We start from the raw sequence: 19,985 nt of genomic DNA on the forward strand, positions 1-19,985 counted from the left end.
TTGCAATTTTAGGCTATACAAAATAAAATGAATTGAATTAAGCATGGAACTATCCAGTTGTATACTGGAAAACATCTATCAAGGGAAGATTGAGCTATAATATATTATGTCAAATTGCAATTGTTATTTAATGGGATCAAATACTTTATATTTGATAGAATTGCCCTCTTCAAATGATATCAGCTAAATTAAACATCTTATTGTCTGTTCACATGGTTGATCACCGATAGAAATGCAAGAAGACGGGCTGACACGTTTAAAGGTTGCACAGGGCACCACTAATGGGTCAAACAAACACAGGGCTATCTACAATTGTACATGCATACAAACTACAATCCTATCGTCAATTCAACCATGTGTTTTTTTAAGTCTAAACCTAGTTATTTCTTTCAATTTGTAACTCTCACTTTAGGATCAGTTTACTGTTAGCTAGCAATGACTAATGAGGCCCATTCAATCAAATGACAACTTTCATAATGGGTGTACAACTGGAGTGTGACGGAAACATTATCCTATTCTACCCTGTTTTGAGGTTGGTAGGTATGTGTGAGAATAGCTACTTTGTTGAATGTTCTACAATACCTTCAAATACCAGTTGTGCCTCTACAGAAAATATGTGATTATATAGACAGAGAGGAGATGGTGGAAGGTTACAATCACATGAAGCAGTAGATAGTAGCGCAAGCCAAAACAGCACCGCTATCAGAAGCAGTAGGTCAAGTAATGACATTGCTATGATCATGGTAACAGGAATACAGAGGCATGCAGAGGGGAGGCATATCTGACAATACACTGACAATACACTACTTCAATACACTACATTTCTGTACCATTCTCTTGCCAACAGCTGTTAAGAGTGATGTTACTGGACACAAATGTTTTTCTGGTAGAGAAAAAAAATGGTAGGGATTTTTTAAAGGTGATTTGAAGAAGATGTTTGAATCAATCTGTTCAAGATTTGAGCTGCTCTGCATCTATGTCTCTGTTATTACAAATACATACAGGAAAGGATAAAGCACCAAGCAGGCCTGGCGCTCAATCCACAGACAAAGAGCATAGAGGAAGACAAAAGATAGTCTTCCTAGCAGGAGCTAGCCTAGCCTACAATATTTTAATCAAATTTTCCCCATATTATTCATAATCTTCCCTGTAGTTCACCAACCTTCCAGTAGGGGGAGCTGTCGCGACGAGGACTCCTGGTGCTCTGAGTGTGCAGGGAGAACGGGAGGGGCTGCAAGGGTGACGGACGGGAGGGAAGTGGCTGTAATGGGCGTGACTACACTTTTGGGGGGAGTGTCTGATAATGCCGTGAGGGTGGCTTCATTCTTACAGGAAGAAGCTGAGGGGTTAAAGGGCATGGCTAAAGTGGTAGCAGACTGGATAGCTGCAGTAGAACCAAGTGTGGTTGGGGAGGACAAGAGCGTGGCCATGGGGACAAACGGCTTGGCATCGACGTTGAGGGCTGATCCCACCGCAGTCGCTGGAGGGTGTGTTCCTACAGAAAATACCAGTGATGGGCTTGTGGACGAGTTCGGAACAGAAGTGCCTGGTGAAGCTGGGACACCAACTTCTGCCAGAGTGGACTTAGTCAGGGAAGCCGTGGCAAGGGAAGGGGTGCAGGTTACAGGCGTTGGGGTTTGCGAGTCGGGAGTGCAACCTGGAGGAGTCTGCAGGACTGAATCCAGGAAAGAGAAAGTCTGGGAGACGGGGCTAAGATTGTCCCCGCTAATCAATGCTAAACTATCATCCCCAGCTCGACTACCCTTAAATTCAAGCTTGCCCGCCAAAACCTTCTGTTGATTTGCTTTCTGACCATCTTTATTAGACAAGGCAAAATCGTCTACACACATCGGCTCGTAGGAGCGTGGAGATGCATCTGTCACGGGGCTAGCATGGGAACGGTTGGTGAAAGTGGCAGGAATTTGTTCAGGGGGCGAGGTTAAAACAGAGCCCGGGTTGGAATCGGAAGTTCTGGAGTCAAAGACCAGACCAGAGTTGGCTGTTGTTGCCGTGGTTGGAGCTACTGTAGCCAGGGGTGGGAGAGTGGGCGGCTGGGTCACCCCCCACTCTTCTGGAAGTCTTGCCCGACTCTTAGTCTTCCTGCCTTTCACTCTACCCCCTCCTCCACTCTCTCTGATCTCCCACTCCCAGTTCCCCTCGTCGTCCTCGTCATCCTCCACCTCCAGGCCGCCCTTATCCTGCCTCCCTTGCTTGTCTGATTGGCCGACGTTTTGCTCCTGGCTTGCCAAGAAGTCGTAGACGTGGTCACGGCCCTTCCTCTTCTTCTTCCGCCGCCTCTGCTGTTCCTTGCCAGCCTCGCCCCCCGGCCCAACTCTCTCAGGGCTGAGGGGTTCGGAGGCAGAGGAAGTGGGACTGCTGTCGTCCATTGAGCCGCTGGGAGGTAGGACGGGAGCTGCCAAGGAGTGTGGGGGTTGGGGGTGGGGGGTTTATAAGAGGAGGAACCGATCACATACTGTGTCAGAGAATCAACTGCCACAAAGCCATCAGATTGTGGTCACGGTAGGTGGTTTTCACTACATTCATTGTCTCATCGCAGTAGAGGAGTGTAACAACTGGTCTAACCAAAAGTGAAGGTGTAGTTAAGCTCATATTTCAAAGTAAATTAGCTCAGAATGAGCAATATCTGAAGGCGGTATGTTTTTTCTCTTCCACAAAATAACCGTTCTTTATTACAAAAATCTAGATAAACTCATGTATACCATTGTACATGTTTGGGGTGTAGTTCAAAGGTATGTTGAATAGGTCAGAGGTAGAGCTGTATTTACCTGTAAGAGTTGCAGGCTCCATGCAGTCCCTAGGTCCCTTTGCACATGTAGGGTAGTTTCTTAAGAGATTTGTGTTAAATCTCGAGTTGAGTACCACAAAGCAAAGGCAAGGTCTGAGCTCAATACACACATAATGCCAGACTAGCTCGAGCCCTGCATATTGCGTATCCTTAGTGTTTTCAGGGATTGTAACCACAATATGATTGCTTTTAGGCTTCTTTTGGTAAAAAATTCGGAATATTTGATAAAACACGATGTATGTGATGGTGCCTACTTTTATAAATACATTCAAACCTCAGATACCGTGTCATTTACTCACCTGTTCCAGACTTTCTATTTTTTAGCAAAGGCACTGCAGCGCAATGTGCAAAATCAAGACGTATATTTTTCAGTGCTGCTTTACAAAAACATAATGGTTCATCACTAAGCGAGAAGAGGTTCTGTGATTTATCTGCTTGGTTGTGTGCCCTCACTGGCAGCTGGTTTACATTAACTGTTCATTCACATTTTATACAAAATACTGTTTTTGTTTCAATTTGGATGATAGCTTTGAGAGACAAAAGCTCATTGTGACTGGAGGTTGAGTGCTTATCTGCCTTTTACATCTCTACAACAGTGTGCAACACTGTTGCTTTTGGACATTGAAGGATCAATTTTGAGAATGATTCTCTGGAAAATATGTTTGATCGACCTATTTTTAAACATCATCATCATGATGCATATGTTATGTCTTGTGTAGAGCAGACCTAAACAGACACGCCTCCACCAACGGAACTTTGAAGCAACTTAACAAGCTGAATAAACCAAGCACCTTAACATGCATGATTCAAAATAAAATGCATGCATGTTTGTAGGATCCTGGCAATAAATGGTTCATTGTCCCACATACAGGATCACATATGGAACATGTAACTGAATCACCACGCCATGACAAACCATGCACATGCAGCCTTTCAAAACACAAGGAGAAAGAAATCATGTTGCACTGAAATGATCCCTTCAAGGCCTGCTCCCACTTCTCTTGTTTGGGGATTCATCCCAGTCTAGGCTATGGTTTTCCCTCTGAAGACAATATTTTGACAAGCATGTTGTCGGCTCAGAGAGAATGAGAGAGATGGAGATGAACACACTGGTGGACACGGACAGACAGAGGGAAGGCCGAATATATGCAAAACTTGTGCCTATACAACTCCTGTCGAACCGCACGCCATATTACGCCTCCCGTCTAAATTCCTATTCCTCTATCTCACCTTTCATCCTCCCATCCCGTCTAGCTGTCTTACATCACCGGATGTTAATGGGAATCCAGATAAAGGTGCACCCTTCCCTCTACATTGGCAAACCTTCCTCAGTTCTTCTAAATTGATTGAACTAGCTGTCTTCCTCCTTTTCGGCCTTCATTGCTTGTCCAGCAAAAAACAGTCCTGGGACATGGTCTATATTTAATGCGATACGATATTTAGTGAGAGAGTATGTGTTAATCTGGCCTCTGGCTAACTGCCCAGGGAAGCATTAATGTTGGAGCGCTGGCTGTTTCAAACGCATTGCCAGTGCAAAAGAAATGGGGGAATGGAGGGGGGATCAGGCAGAGGAGCAGGTGTAATACAGGAGGGTGGGAAAAAAGGCTTAATTGCATCATTATAATTCATAAACAAGGTACTTGTGTTTCTCGTATTTTTTAAGAGTCACAGCAAACTCTACACAATCATCATCAGAGCACAGAGCACTGACTTATCCATAACTCCCTCTGCGAGGGGTTTAATGGTGCTGCTTGCTTGTTCCTCCCTCACTGAGAGCAAAACACTCGACTAGATGACGATGATATCCTTGCTCCGAAATGGTGGAACGAGCTCTCTGAAGACACCAGGACCGCAGAGAGCCTTCACATCTTCAGACTAAAGACACACCTCTTCAGACTCTACCTCCACTAAAAACACTAACAAACTGTAGCACTTAATCTGCAGCAAGTTGTAAATGGGATTATTTTATGAAATTGCACATGAGATCTTGTTTCTTGTTCTTTTGAGTCTGTATCCTTATGGGTGGAATGAGATTATTGTAAATCGCTTTGGATGAACGCGTCAGCTAAATGACATGTAATGTAATGTGAGTCTGCTAGAGGCGGGAACACATGAGCTGTCATGGCTCGTTCTGCCTGGCAACAGGATTGGACTACTCTTACTCAACTACCGTATATTCCGGACTATAAGCCGCTTCTTTTTCCCCACGCTTTGAACCCTGCGGCTTACACAACGATGCGGCTAATGTATCATTTTTTTACGGGCTAATGCGCAAGAGCGAGACAGACAGGTACAAGTTACAAGCAACCAGTCTGGCTGTTGGAGATAGCCAGACTGGTTGACAGCGGCTGCACATGAACTTGTCATTAATGTCAATGGTGAGACGTGAACTCCGGAACGTACAACTCTGCGTCAGTAGCCATTTTTTCTGCTGCGTGGACCAGTGACGTGCGGTGGGTTGGTGGTTGGGAGGCAGTGACTCTTTCAAAGTCAGATTCACAAATTTATGAATTATGCTAAGTAGCATGAATTCACCATTCAACTGGCTGCTTGCAGTTCGACTCCTGGTTACGTTTCATATCCCGTATCGTATATTCTTTTATAATACGGGGCAAATGAAATCAAGCATTCTGATTGGTTGCGAGTGAGTCACAGGGTGTACTGAATTGAGCCATAATGTAATTTTACCTGCTTACATTGACCTGAGCGTTCATATCAGTGCGGTGATCAAAATAACAGTTCGATTTTACGCGACCGCTGGTTGTCATTTCAGTTTCTAGCTCGTTGGCGGCGCAAATGAGCAGTTTTGGGAAATGCGAGCTTTCGCAACCGATTTCTGTCACCTTTTAGCCAAAAAGGACCATTCCAAAAGGTGAGCAAAGTGAATGAATGAGACAAATACATTAATGTTGATCTCCTTGCTAATCATCAACCAACTTCTGGTGCTATGCTAACAAACGTGTTGTTTGTCTGTTGCATAGTAACACCCAAGTACGGGGATTTTCTGTAGGCTACTGAAATGCGATACACAACGTTTGGTGGCTACGACTTGTTTTGTGCTTAGAGAAAGCTATTTACTTACTAATAATTTCACTCACAACCTAAGGGAGGGGTCTTCAACTATGAAGAGGTCCAGTTAAAGAACATTTCTAGAAGCAAAGGTCCGGAAGAGTGTGACTACTTAATGTGATTAAGGAATATCACATTTGCATCAAATCAATACACGACAAATCCAATCAATTGAGTATGATTCTAAAACTCTATATTTATTGTTTCGTAACAAAGAACTGAACATGTGTGACTGCAAATATAAATAATGTTCTCTTGATCAACTAAATAAAAGTAGAGCTGCATTTAAAAAAATAAATAAATAAAATGTGAAAAATTCTGCATGTTCAGAAAAAAATGAAATAACGGGAAAAAACTGCTTCACATTTGGACTTCTGAGCCCATGAGACACTGGTTTAGTGCTGCAGTGGGAAGTATGAGCAGAATCCAGTCTACTTCCGCTGTCTATTTCTTCCTCATTTTTCTCATCCGTCTCTTTCTCTTGCTTTCTCCATTTCACTCGTCTTTCTCTCAAATTTCATATCTTTCTTTTCTTCCTACAGTCTTTTTATTTGTCATTTGCCGCTACCTCTCTTGTCTGTATTAAGACGATATCCAGAAACCGCCTTGTTTTATTATCCCACATCTTTGCACACGCACCGTAAAATTTGTAGTGTTGATATCAGAACGCTCTACCTGAAATATCTTATATGATGATTAAAAGCAATTAGGGCAACCTATAGTATAAGTGGAGTTACATTACTGTAACATTTTTCATGGAATTTATTTCTGATGTTGTGCCCGTATCAGTACTTTGTACCATTTCAAATCCACGGCGTTGACCAATAGCTGGAGATAACGCCTCTGCATTCTGAGCTCAGAAGATTAGCTTCTCATGGTCACGTCATGGTGACGTAACATGTGGCAGAAAAGTGCGGTTTACACCATTTCAAGACCTCATAGACTGTCCAACTCAGTCAGTAAGTCTGTTGAATCAGTTCAATTTAGGGTGGAGATTGGGATTCGGCTACCACGTTGATCTATGATCTATGATTATTGTGGCCGAGATTAATGCAATAAAATATTTTAACCCTTTGTTTACTTCCTGTGTGCATTGACCCCCGAGTGGCAAACGGACCTCTTAAAGCACTGCTATGCTAAGCTAGCTGCTAGGCTACTTCCATCGCAACATCTTACCCTGCACCTCACACAGTCTGCAGAGAACCACCACTGTCTTCCTAAAAGACCGTGGTTTGAAAACATTCTGGCTAAATGTGGGGAGATTGTTGGCACTTCAAACACAGCCGTTAAATGATGGAGAGTTGAGAGCAAAGTGCACGAGGACAACAGGAAGAGTCGCTGGTTAAACATGTTCCACCAGGTGGAATTCTGCTTCCAAGATGATCAAATGGGTGTAGTTTTGTGTTTAAAATAACATTAACAATTAAACAAGTGTCTAAAATACACACTTTCTAAAGTGATTTCTCATTACTTACTACCGGTTTACTTCTGGTCAAACCGGAACGTAAACTAACTACGTTAAAATATTTTGTTGCGTTAATCTCGGCCGCATAGATTAACGTGTTTATGTTGACAGCCCTAATATTTATACAGGTCATTAAAGGTGTGAAAGGCAGTGTCTACGCCCCTGGCCATGTGACTTCTCCTGGTGCGTTCACTGTAACTAGGATTTCGAATGCATTTTGGTTGGTTACATTACATTGAATATTATTTCGTATTATTCTATTGATTACAGTTTTAAATTACAGGGGTATTACACTATTCTCATTTCTTTATTGATTACATAGTTTCACATAGTTGCACAATCATAGCTGTATCCTGGTGTACACTAAATGCATTTCATTAATTGGTCTAATTTATGAACCGGATTGTCAATTTGTTTATAATAATCCAAAACGCCCAAATCAAGGCTACATAAAATGTATATGTACAGTCACCAAATCTACAGCTCCTATAATGCTCCTTGTTTTATCCGAAGCTTCCACCTGTCACGTGTGTTTGAGCGTCTATGTTGCTCAATAACGAGCATACGCGATACAACGTTAGCAGGACGACTTCACTCGCCAAAGTGGCTAATGAGAGTGACTGCTTTACCCATAACAGCCGAAATCTAAACGCATTTGGTGGGTTCCAATGTCAAGCTGCTCTGTGGGAAGGAGGTCAGCTTGGTTAATTCATTGAATCTACATTTCAACCCACACATGTAGCGTTACACCGCTTGTTACAATGCATTATACTGTTTGTATGGGTGAAGCTCATAATCACATTATAATGCATTTTAACAATAATTATGTTTTATCTAAATAATATTACAACTAGGGAAATTATAACAACTTTTAAGGATGTCAATGATGAATTACAGACATAATAGGAAGTACCTCATATCTTTATGCTACAAATGCAATTCTAAAAAGACAACAACTAGCCAACAGCATTGTGTAACAATGGTTTCTAAAAGTCTGTTAAGATTCCTGTGATAAACTGGGATAGTAACTTGTCACGGTGTGGTTCACTTCATGTTATATTTTGTAGTTTTCTGCTACTCGTGTCCCCGGGTAACTTCACTTCCTGCCTTGTCCCGTCATCCCCTGTGATCGTCTTAATAGGTTCCACCTGTGTCCAATCACCTGCACCTCCCCTAGTGTATTTAAACCATGTGTGTCTGTTGTCACTGGTCGCGTCATTGTCTTTCGCCACGCTTGTTCTTCTCTTTCGTCTTGGATGTCCGTAGTTTCTTGCCTGTGTGCTTTTGCCCCCGGTTCCTGTGTTTTTTGACCTTTTGACTATTAAAGTCTTTTGTTTCGGAGAAGTCTGCATTTGAGTCCTGCCTTCCACCCACACCCCTGACAGTAACTGTTATGTAACAAGCGCCTGTATTGGGCTATCTTTAGCACTGCTTGACAACAGAGGGTGAGGAGATCAAAATAAACCCTGAATACGAGCTTGATAAATGTTTGATGAGTTTAAAGTCAGATGCTGAGTCATTTTAAAAGTTTAGTTGAGGTCCCTGCGTATGCTTCTATTACAGAATCTGATATATGGCTTTTAGGCAAATTATACAGGAAGACTACAAACAGCACATCCGGCTGCTCGCCTTTACCGTTAAATCCTTTTTGTTCGTTCAGCTGTTATTGACTCGAGCTGCTGCTGATATGAACATGAATTAAATATATAAGGCAGCCACACATCTACAGAGGGAGCAGGTCTTTTTGTCCCAATCAGACTGCAGTAACTGCGTAAGACATATAACTATGGGTTGTCCTGTGTTTATTACTGCACTAGACCCATCTGTCTGTCGATCCAGTTTGTCAGTAGAGGTAGAAGGGGGGGGGGGGGCGACCGCTGACGTCAAGGCAGAGCTGGGTCTGTGGGAAAGGCTGCCCTCTGCAGCTGAAAGTGAGTCCTGTGATGGACTTCTCAACCTGCCTCGGCTGTCCTTGCTGGCAACTTTCTTGAATAATGAACATAACATTTAAAAGGGTAAACATTCAAATTTAGGACAGGGTATAGTTATTTTCTGCCCATAACTGGAACCTTTCTAAAAACCTGACTACGTAAACTCCTCATCTCTCTTCCTTCTCCCTTGCTGCCACCGGGACACAATGACCACATGCAACCCACCAACCCCCTCCTGTCTCTGATACCTGCAGAGTGGTCCATGGAGTGGATTCCCGGGCTGCCAGATGAAAACGGATCGCTGGTTTTAAACGGACTGCTTCCACTGGTGTTGCTGCTGGTTTTGTTGTCCACTCCAAATAGGCCTGAACTCTTCTGGGTGTCCATGGCTGAACCCGTCCCAGTCTGGCTGAGAGGGGTGCTCATGCTGGTTTGGAACGGTGGAAGGCCAGACCCCATGGTCCCTCCCATTCCAGACTGAGGAAAGCCTGATGGAGAGATGCAACACACGGTTTCAGGACGGAAATGTTACATCGCATTGCATTAATAGTTGACTTTTAGAATTCCCTAAGTGATTTTAGACTGAAAAGAAAGTGTTCAGTGAGATGTTTGACTAAAAGGGGGCAGCTTGTGCTGAGATTAAAGTGCCCAGACTATTAAATAGACTTTCAGGAAGAAATGGCTCGAGTTTTTTGTTTTTGTGAAATTTAACGCCCAAACCAATATTTTTTTATGCCATCCATCCATCCATCTTCAACCGCTTATCCGGGGTCGGGTCGCGGGGGCAACAGCTCCAGCAGGGGACCCCAAACTTCCCTTTCCCGGGCCACATCTACCAGCTCTGACTGGGGGATCCCAAGGCGTTCCCAGGCCAGTGCAGAGATATAATCTCTCCACCTAGTCCTGGGTCTTCCCCGGGGCCTCTTCCCAGCTGGCCGTGCCTGAAACACCTCCCTAGGGAGGCGCCCAGGGGGCATCCTCACCAGATGCCCAAACCACCTCAACTGGCTCCTTTCGACGCAAAGGAGCAGCGGCTCTACTCCGAGCTCCTCGCGAATGGCTGAGCTTCTTACCCTATCCCTAAGGGAGACGCCAGCCACTCTCCTGAGGAAACCCATTTCGGCCGCTTGTACCCGTGACCTAGTTCTTTCGGTCATGACCCATCCTTCATGACCATAGGTGAGGGTAGGAACGAAGATTGACCGGTAGATCGAGAGCTTTGCCTTCCGGCTCAGCTCTCTTTTCGTCACAACGGTGCGGTAAAGCGAGTGCAATACCGCCCCCGCTGCTCCGATTCTCCGGCCAAACTCACACTCCATCTTCCCCTCACTCGTGAACAAGACCCCGAGGTACTTGAACTCCTTCACTTGGGGTAAGGACACATTCCCTACCTGGAGTAGGCAATCCATCGGTTTCCTGCTCAGAACCATGGCCTCAGATTTAGAGGTGCTAATCCTCATCCCGACCGCTTCACACTCGACTGCGAAACGCTCGAAATATTTTTTTATGGGGATTTTTAATTAGATATGACTAAAGTAGTTTTTTCCTGTAATAATACTGGTGAGAACATGTAATTAATGTAACACGGTGGACTCTTATGAAGAGGAGCTGAACACTGTGGCGATGAAGGGCACATCCTAAGCTAATGGAAAAACAATCATTTTGAATTTCAGGCTATTATACACTAAGGAAAATCTACAGTTTATTTTATTTATTAGCACTCGTTATGGTCATATCAAAGACTGGGAGCTTAGTTGACCGTTCGCTAAGTTCCGCCCCTTGACCCGCGACCAGTTGTTGCGTAGCATCTGCCAGCTCTGACTAGGGCTTTCTTTCAAAAAAAAGGCTGGTTAAACGGACTCTCTGGTTGTTCTTAAAAATCTCTGTCTTACATTTTGGTTCTTCAAAAGACTAGATAACATCTTTGCAGTAAGTGCAGTTAGTGGCAGTGCGGGTTAGGGTTGGTCCATGGTAGCTCTTGCTGTTTAACCAGCCTGATCTCCAAAACCTGTTCGTAAAAATGTACACAAAAATCTTGAACATACAAATTCTATGTCAAACATTTCGTACATTTTTACGAACAGGTTTTGGAGATCACGTTGGTTTAACAGGTTAGCAGCTTGGAGCAAAGAGACAGTTTCTGTTTTTTGAATAAAAGTGATGCAAAGCTGATTGCGAAACCTGTTGAATGCTACATTTCTATGCAGCACATGTGCAGTGTTATCACCAAACAGTGCTGACGAGCTACAACGCATCAGCTTGCGCCAAAGGTTTGTTTTTATAGATTACCCCCGGGATGATTTCTCATCAATCACAATACTTCTTTAGCAGCTTAATTTGTTTCTCACCAGATTTTTACGAGCATATGAACAGGGAGGAAGGGGGAAGATATGACAGCCTTCCAAGCTTTAAAGTCTACAAGCTTTAAAGGCAATAAAAGACACACAAGGTGAAAAAGTAAAGGTGACCTAGAAATGAGTCAGGCATGCTGTTGTCCTTTGTCTTGTTCATGCTCCATTGATCTGTCCTCCCACCCATCATAGGACCTAAAAGGACAGACAGAAAGGCAGACAGACGGATGGAAAGAGAAATGGAAGAGTGACTCAGGGGAGTGAAATTGGAGAGTCAGAGATATCGGCGCCGCCGAAAGTCAAAATAGGTGGGAGGAGGGAAAAAAAGATGTTAGATAATAAGAGATGAGGAGGAGAACAGAATGAGCCACCAGAACATAGAAACAAATGCTAATGTAATATTACAGTAGTTTAAGTGAAATGGAATCACAAAAAACAATGTATCGGACCTTTAGGCGTGTCACAGTGGGAAAAACAAGTCAAGTGCCAGAAAGGATTTGAATGATGGCTGAATCATATAAGCTGCTTCAGTTACAGTGTCCTAGTGCACTGTCATGGCTGACCGGTACACCTAAATAGAACTATGACTGGTTTAAAAAAAAAACAAGGCGCATGAGCCAGAGATGCTGACCACTTGTCTCCTGTGAGCCCGTCTCAAGTCTTTCAGGAAGAGTTCATGTCAAGTATCAGGGTTTGGTTACAAGCTCAAGTCAAGTCTTTGAGATAGACTCCAAGTCATACCTCAGCTATATGATCTACAGTCCCAGTCATACTCTAGCCTCATATGCAGGGGTCTTCAACGTTTTCCAGGCCAAGGTCCCCCAAACTGATGGCGAGATGGAGCAGGGACCCCCTATTCTACGGAGTTTGGTCCGCCATCTTTTGTTTTTGAGCTTGGCGCTCTTTAGACGTGAGCATGAAGGCGATCTGATTGGCTGTTCCTTCAACTAACCCAGTCGTCATACCTCAGCCCTTTTCCCTACAGTCCCAGTTATGTCACGAGTCACGACTGTTAAGGTTTTTTTATTCAGACCTACAGGTCCCATGGGCCCTGACTCAACAAAACCTCTGACTCAAACTTGTGCAACTTCTATGCATTAGAAGAAAAACATTCCCTCCACCCTCACCAGACAGGTAGTCAGAGCTGAAGGCAGCCTGTCCTGGTGGGTCTTGGCGTCCACTTGATGACATCATTGACGACATCATACCTGGACCTAAAGGAGAAAAAAGAATGATAAGCATGATCTTGGGTCAACATCATCACGGACAAGCTCACTATTAAATTGTTCATAGTCACACCAACAAAGATCTTTCCCTGAATCTGCCACTTGGCGCTTTCAGCTGTCTATCCATCAAACAGGTCCCACATCCCAAAACCAGCCTGTGCAGCCGGCGAGTGTGTATTTTTGTGTGTGTGAGTGTTATACATTTTGACAGTGAGGCAAGCAGATACAACACGTCGCTGAAGGGCCTGTCACCATGGTTACACAAAGACAGGACGACAGCATCTGGAGCTCCGAGGGCTACGCTTGCTGTTGGTGGGAGTGGATGTCTCTTACAGCGTTGCTGCAAATGTGCTACCCGCTGAGGCCCAAACTAACACACGCACACACTACATACTAACACTGCATCGTGTCAACCACTGCGCTGATACGGATCAAAAAGTTAGGGAAAAAATTTGTCCTATGCAGATGCTGTTTAAATAAAGACGGCTCCCGACATTTGTAATGTCTGAGCCGGCGGCTCGCAGCTAACGGTGCTCAACGCTGTCCCTTTGTTGACATTGTTCAACATCGAAGCTTAGATAGCACACACAGGGATAGAATGAGACATTACTTCACAATCTGTCACAGTTTGGGTTCATGTCCTGTTTTATTTTGTAGTTTGTTGCCTCATGTCTCCCTGGTTAACTTCACTTCCTGCCTTGTCCTGTCATCCCCTGTGATTGTCTGTTGTGTCATGATTGTTTCCACCTGTGTCCAATCACCTGCACCTCCCTACTGTATTTTAGCCACGTGTGTCTCTTGTCACTTGTCGCGTCATTGTTGAATGTTTTGGATGTTCCTGGTTCCCGTCTGCGTTTTTGCTTTTTGAGTTTTTGACCATTAAAGTCTCTTTTTGTTTGAAACGCTGCGTTTGAGTCCTGCCTTCCCCGCATCCTGACACAATCTTTGTCATCAGAGACAATAGTTTTGTTATTTGCTTCTTTCTTCTATCAAAGCCCCCCTCAATATTTATTGTACATAACCATCAGCTGTTTCCTGTTGCAATACGTGTGCTATATCTCTATACTTTCTTTGAGATGATGTACATTTGAATCTATATTTCTGTCACCATGGATAAGTCTGCCGCTGCACAGCAAATAGAATGTATCTGTCCGTGGTCCTGAAACACCACGGGAAACACAAACTGTAAGGAGGTATCAAGATATCACTAACCCAAATAAAAAGGATATTCTCATTTATTGGAAAGGAATGCAACACATGTGTTCTTTTGACTTCTCCATTCTCAAAAAAGCAAAGAGAGGAGGAAGACAAACAGCAGACTAAACAAGATTTAGATGTTTCTACTTTCTTTGCATGCAAGATGTAGCAGAACGTTGAGAAAAAAGAAGAACATTTCAGTTTCAGTGCAGTCGGTCAAAGGTGCCACAATAAGATTTTAATATTACCGTAAAAAATCATTATCATCACATTAAGTTTTAAAAATGTGAATTACAATGCCCAAAATGATGAATATTGTACGACTCTGCTTTGGCATTTTACAGGAAAGAAAAGACAAAATAAGAAATTACACGCACACAGTGCCACACACAGTGGAGCCAAACTTTGATCTTTGCTAAGAATCCCATCCCACTGATTATTATCAATGTGTATATTTGACATTATGATTGGGCAAACACAAAATCGCAGCTTCATATGTGAAGAGGTGGCTTTCACTTCAGGTGGCAGGCACGACAGTAACCTGAGAAGTTCATTTCTCCGCGGTGAGAATCATGGGAGACACTGAGTGTGCTGACGCTGCCTCTAAGCGTACACCTTGCAGAAGCCAGGTGGCACGGCTGCGTGCTGTGCAGTGCTGTCAAAGTGGTTGGGTGCTTGTTGCAGTGCTCTTTGCAACGATGGGCCATGTACTGTGGGGGTTACAGAGGATGAACCCAGATGCACCCAGCTCACAGCAAGAGAACAGCCTTTGTAGATGTTGTCCGATAGCCTGTAAGCGCCCCGGGGTGCCTCTATATTTAGATTAACATGTTACGGTCCCTTTACAAATGGGCCACAAGGTTGTTGAGAAAGTACTATTTACTTTGACGTGCACATCAGTACTCTCGGTGTATGATTTATTGCGGCCTACCCCAGGTGGAAACCAGTGAGGAGACCATGTGTCCCGATCTTGTGTGTTATTATAAGGAAAATTAAAACCCGGTTCATACATTCGCCGCCCCTCCCTATGATTTTAATGGTCTCAAAGTGGGCAGTATCTGCAGTATCTGGCCCACAACTGAAATGAGTTTGACACCCCCGACCTAATGTAATACCTCATTGCACCACTACATTCAGTAAAAGTCTTTCACTGAAAGACTTCACTTCTCACTTTTTGAACACGACACACTGTCTGTCCATGGCTACTCTTGTGTACTACTACACCGATCCACCACCGGTAGCAAAAGGTGAGTCCGGAAAATATTTTTTTCTGCTCTTGATCCATACTGCTATACTTTTTAACATTTAACCTCATGGCTCCCCTTTGTTTATGTAAAAAAGAAAGTAAAAACCACAGTGACATCCCATAGTTGTTTCTGTAGCCGTCCCTTTTTTGTGAAGCTAACCTTGGCGCGCGTGTGTTTGTAACTGTACTAAATGCTTAAGTCTTTGTCTTTATGGCTCCCACATGTCTTTGTGTCTGTCGGACTTTCTGTCTGTCTCACTGTCGCTGTCTGACTGCCTGTCTATCTGTCTGACAATAAGTCAAGAGCTGTGCTGTAAAAGCTTTACTTTTCTCATCTCATCCCCTTCAACATATCTTTTGAGCTCAGCACAATCAAGTCAAAACTATTGGCAGTGACAGCCAAGGTGTGTGTGTGTGTGTGTGTGTGTGTGTGTGTGTGTGTGTGTGTGTGTGTGTGTGTGTGTGTACACACACAAACAGCATCAGCAGAATTGCATGAGTGTGTGTGTGGTCTCCCAAACACACACACACAGATGAATACAGACCACTCAGGAAAGCAAAAACCATGAGATAAACAAACCGGCCCATTCTACTGCAGTGACTGTCTTGCACACACGCACACTTCTGTGTGACCCGTACCACCAGAGGAGGCATGTGTGCTCCTGCCTCAGCAGACATGGCTCCTTCCCTTCCCAGCAGCACCATCAGACTGCAGCACAACACTACCAGCCGTGAGCGCACACCCAACTATACTGTACATATATAAGTAGATATTATCTTAATATTCTGCATATACATCTAAAAGATTTTTTGATTTCTTTCCTGATGTAATTACAGTATAAATATATATATATAGATATATAATTATATCTATATATAGATATATAGATATAATTGGTACTGTATAGCCCCGAGTACGCTAATGCTAATGCAACAGTAACTCAGGTGGAGCCACAAAGTCAACAAACGTTCCTCGTACTTCCTGTACGAGTGCTGATGCTGAAGACAGGAATCATTTATTTACAAGAAGACCTTCTGCAGCCGTAAGGTTACATGATGAACACCACACGCTGCAGCCAAGCGTCCACTGTCCCTCACACTCAGAAACCTTAGTGAGAACGTCAGAGGAGGATCCGTCTCCTGATGGACAGACTACAATGAATGTCATGTGTACAGAATAAACAATGTAGAAGATGTACAATACATTCAATTCCTATAACAGAAATGATTGAAATATACAGATGATGGTCTTGAACTCCTCAAACTGCGCTTGACTTCCTTTAAGTTTATTTGCCGTTGTATTAAAAATCCTGGATTTGGTGATCGACTCTTTGCGATTGTCCTGATGACTGACATCTGGTTCAAACTAACGAGACTGTTTGAGCGCGGATCAGTCAGGCTATCCCGAGGCGCGGGTGGTCCGGGAGGGGGGTGCTGTGCGGACGGCACTGCGTTGGTGAACGACCTGGTTCCCCTGGTCCAACGCATGCACTCACTCACACCCCCAGTTGACTATTTAGGAATAGCAGCTACTTTTATAGAAATGCAATTTATGTCTTCTCTCACAGTAGCAAAGTCATCTGGCGGGCCTTGAGTTTGACACCTGTGATTTAATGAATGAGCATGATGCTGTGTTTAAAACTTTAAACTAGAGACTGAGACCATTTATGTCACAATGTTTACTGAGGGAATACATCAAAAGAGTTGCGACCTGATGGCTATTAGAATGCAGGTTTAAGACACTTCCACATTTTCATGCTCACTTTTCAACAAGTAGGTGGACGCCTGATCTTGACCCATATCACAGCCTCTTGCTTCGTCTCTGCGGAGTTTTTTACCTCCCAAACTGCCCCAGGTGTCATTTATTAGAATATGTTGCCAAACTGTTTGTTCCCTACAGCTGTGGTGTGTTGCAATTCAGACACTGACAAGATAGATCACGGACTACACTGTGAATGTGTGTGTGTGTGTGCGCTGGCTGATGGCAATCATGCCAGTACAGCGCTGTCTCCAGGCTGACACGGCTGACACGGCGGAACAATGACAGGAAAATAGAAGGGCGAGAGGACGGGTGCAACAGAGCAGCAGCGCTCAATGAGAGAAGTCACTTACCGGTCTTGGAGTCCTTTCCATCCAGCAAGGGCCGGTACTCGCTCTTGGAGACCGTCTCCCCCACCTTGTCGTCGTAGCTCTGCTTCTCCAGCGAGGCCACAAAGTCTCTCTTCAGCAGGGACTCGGCGGGTGCCCCGCCTGCAGCCCCTCCTCCGCCCCCACCCAGAGCGTCTCGTAGACTCAGGTCCATATTCCAGTTGCTGGTGACGAAAGAGGAGATTGCATTTATTATTTGTTGCCCAGTGTTGTTTGTTGTTGTCTTCTCAGCTGCAGAGAATGTCTGCTGTGCAGCAATCATGTCGGTAATTACACATATGAGAGACTGAGCGCTTTACACATTTTACACTCAGGTGAGAAGGAGATTGACTGCCTGCTTCACCCAATTTGCAGTTGATGCCTGATTACAAGAATGCGTGTTGTGTTCTCTCTTTACTCTGCTGTCCCTCATATGTATTTTATAACTCAGTGTCTAAGAGCTGTGCGGGTGTAAAAAAGGGCCTCCAGACTAACTTTTTGTCAGGTTGCACTGGTGCGCCTTACTTTTATATTTAGGTGCACCAGCACAAAATTTAGGTGCACCCAAGGTCATTTTTATCACGCCCCATATACCTTTATACATATTATGTAAATTATTTAAAACAAGAATAAGGTGTAGGTAAATGGGGAAAGAAATCTATGTATCTATCTATGGGTAGGGCTGTCACAATATCAATATTTTTGTTGTGCGATTATTGCACCAACATTTATTGCGATATTATTGCAATTTTCAGACCATTTTATGCCACTGATGCCACTGATAACATAATGACAATATAATAGCATAGTAATAAAAGTACGCTATTTCAAAGAACAAAGAACATTTTATTTGTCAGTATAGTTAGACATTAGAATCGTAATGTGAAAAAATATATCCTATATAAATAAAAACATTTTAAAAAGCGGGAAAAGCATCGGGCTTGGTGTGATTCAGTCGGGTTCGAGAAAATGTGTCCAGCGGAAAGGTGCGCCGCGGCAGCCAGGGAGGTTTAACCCGGGGGTTCGACCGCCGGCAGGGCGACACGCTCCGCGGCTGCAGGGAGAGACAGAGCGGCCCGGAGGAACGCAGGACGGCGGTCCTCCCGCCCAAAGAGGCGAACGAGCAGCACGTTGCTTCATTTGCTCTTCTGCGCCATCAAGTGGACAATAAATGAAATGACACCATGGCTCTGTCTCTGATTGGTTTAGACCACCATATGATCCAACCATGAGTTCAATCAAAGGAGAACAACAACTTTGTTTGTTGAGAGGCAGCGGATGCGAGGACAGGTGCACCGGTGCGACCTAGAAAACATTTTAGTCGCACCAGTGAAAAATTTTGGTCGCACTCTAGAGCCCTGCAAGATGTTCTAGAATGTGTTTAAACTTCTCTTTAGTAGGGCATGAAAACAAAGTCTCTACAACAGCTGTCACGTCAATCATTTTCCTGATACCGTACTCAGCAGAAGGTCAAGTGCAATAACACCACATTGTATTCTTCTATGCTTTGTAATAAAACAGTATTGGTAATGTGTCTCATTGACTGTGTTTACATGCGATTCATAAGCTGCACGTGTGCGCTGCGATTAAGGTTTTTCCTGCTCATAAATTTAGGAAATCCTTTTAAAGATAAACACATCTCATCACTTTATTTATTTTATCCATTTCTTCAAAAGCGTCTTAAGAAGGGTTGCAAAACTGGAAACTTTCCATGGGAATTAATGGGCATGAACTGGAAAGTGTGAGGTAATTTAACTGTATGGACTAGTGTTGCACGGTGTACCGGTGATAGAAAGGTACCGCGGTACCCTTACGTTGAAACAATACGGTTTTGAAAAGTTTTAGTACCGGTACTTTAAAAAATGCATGCAATCAGAGCGCACTCACAAGACATCTCGTTAGCAATGTTAGCTTGTTACAACACGCTCGGACATCGATGCTGGTATTAAGTGCTCACGCTTCGGCTTCTTTGTAATGTTGTTGTGAGCTACACAGCTGAACTTTTCACTAAACCTTGGAGTGAGATGTTGTCGGGGGTGAAGCTACGGCCGACGGGGGTGTACGTTACGCTACGTGCAGCGAATCAGGTTACAGATGCGCTGTTTACCGACGGCGAGGTTGGAGATAAACCAGCGTGGATTCTTTTTAGCGTAGAAAATTGGATGTGTGGCGTGAGTGCGCGACAACATGCAAACGCGTGTGTCACACGGGGAAACAGTGAGAGTTGGCAGCCCTGTAGCTTTGCTGGCTAACTCGACAACAACTTTCTAGTCAAACATCAAGCAAGAGCAACACAAGACAAAGCGAGACCGCAAATAAGTTCCTGAATAGTCCAGCAGAAATATATACATGCAAAATAACCTACAATTTCACGCATTTGGGCCGATATGATCATGAGGTCAGAATGCACACAAAACTGTACCAAATAATACACACTTGATGCAATAGGCTACATGCTGGTGGAGCCTTAAGGAAAAATATTTATTCCATAAATTAAGAAATATGAATGTGAGAATTAATGTGAGAATATCAAACTCTATATGCAAGTAAATGAAGCATTGTTCAAA

At 43.8% G+C, this 19,985-nt stretch overlaps 1 protein-coding gene across 5 annotated transcripts in view; it reads right to left on the reverse strand.

Annotated features, from left to right (window-relative positions):
• Positions 1–19,985, reverse strand: part of LOC120816481 (uncharacterized) — a 65,678-nt gene that overhangs the window by 38,675 nt on the left and 7,018 nt on the right. For 4 of the 5 annotated variants that reach the window (XM_078098863.1, XM_078098862.1, XM_078098858.1 and 1 more), the window contains exons 2-6: positions 17,404–17,603; positions 12,750–12,836; positions 11,740–11,817; positions 9,520–9,759; positions 1,163–2,413 (exon numbers count right to left, since the gene is read on the reverse strand). In XM_078098863.1, the coding sequence (XP_077954989.1) occupies positions 1,163–2,413; positions 9,520–9,759; positions 11,740–11,817; positions 12,750–12,836; positions 17,404–17,593 (1,846 nt within the window). In that variant the 5' untranslated portion in view covers positions 17,594–17,603. The remainder of the gene's footprint in view (positions 1–1,162; positions 2,414–9,519; positions 9,760–11,739; positions 11,818–12,749; positions 12,837–17,403; positions 17,604–19,985) is intronic. The other variant, XM_078098860.1, reaches the window with a different exon arrangement.

The sequence above is a fragment of the Gasterosteus aculeatus genome, chromosome 3 (genome assembly GCF_964276395.1).
Source record: "Gasterosteus aculeatus chromosome 3, fGasAcu3.hap1.1, whole genome shotgun sequence".
Taxonomy (NCBI): domain Eukaryota; kingdom Metazoa; phylum Chordata; class Actinopteri; order Perciformes; family Gasterosteidae; genus Gasterosteus; species Gasterosteus aculeatus.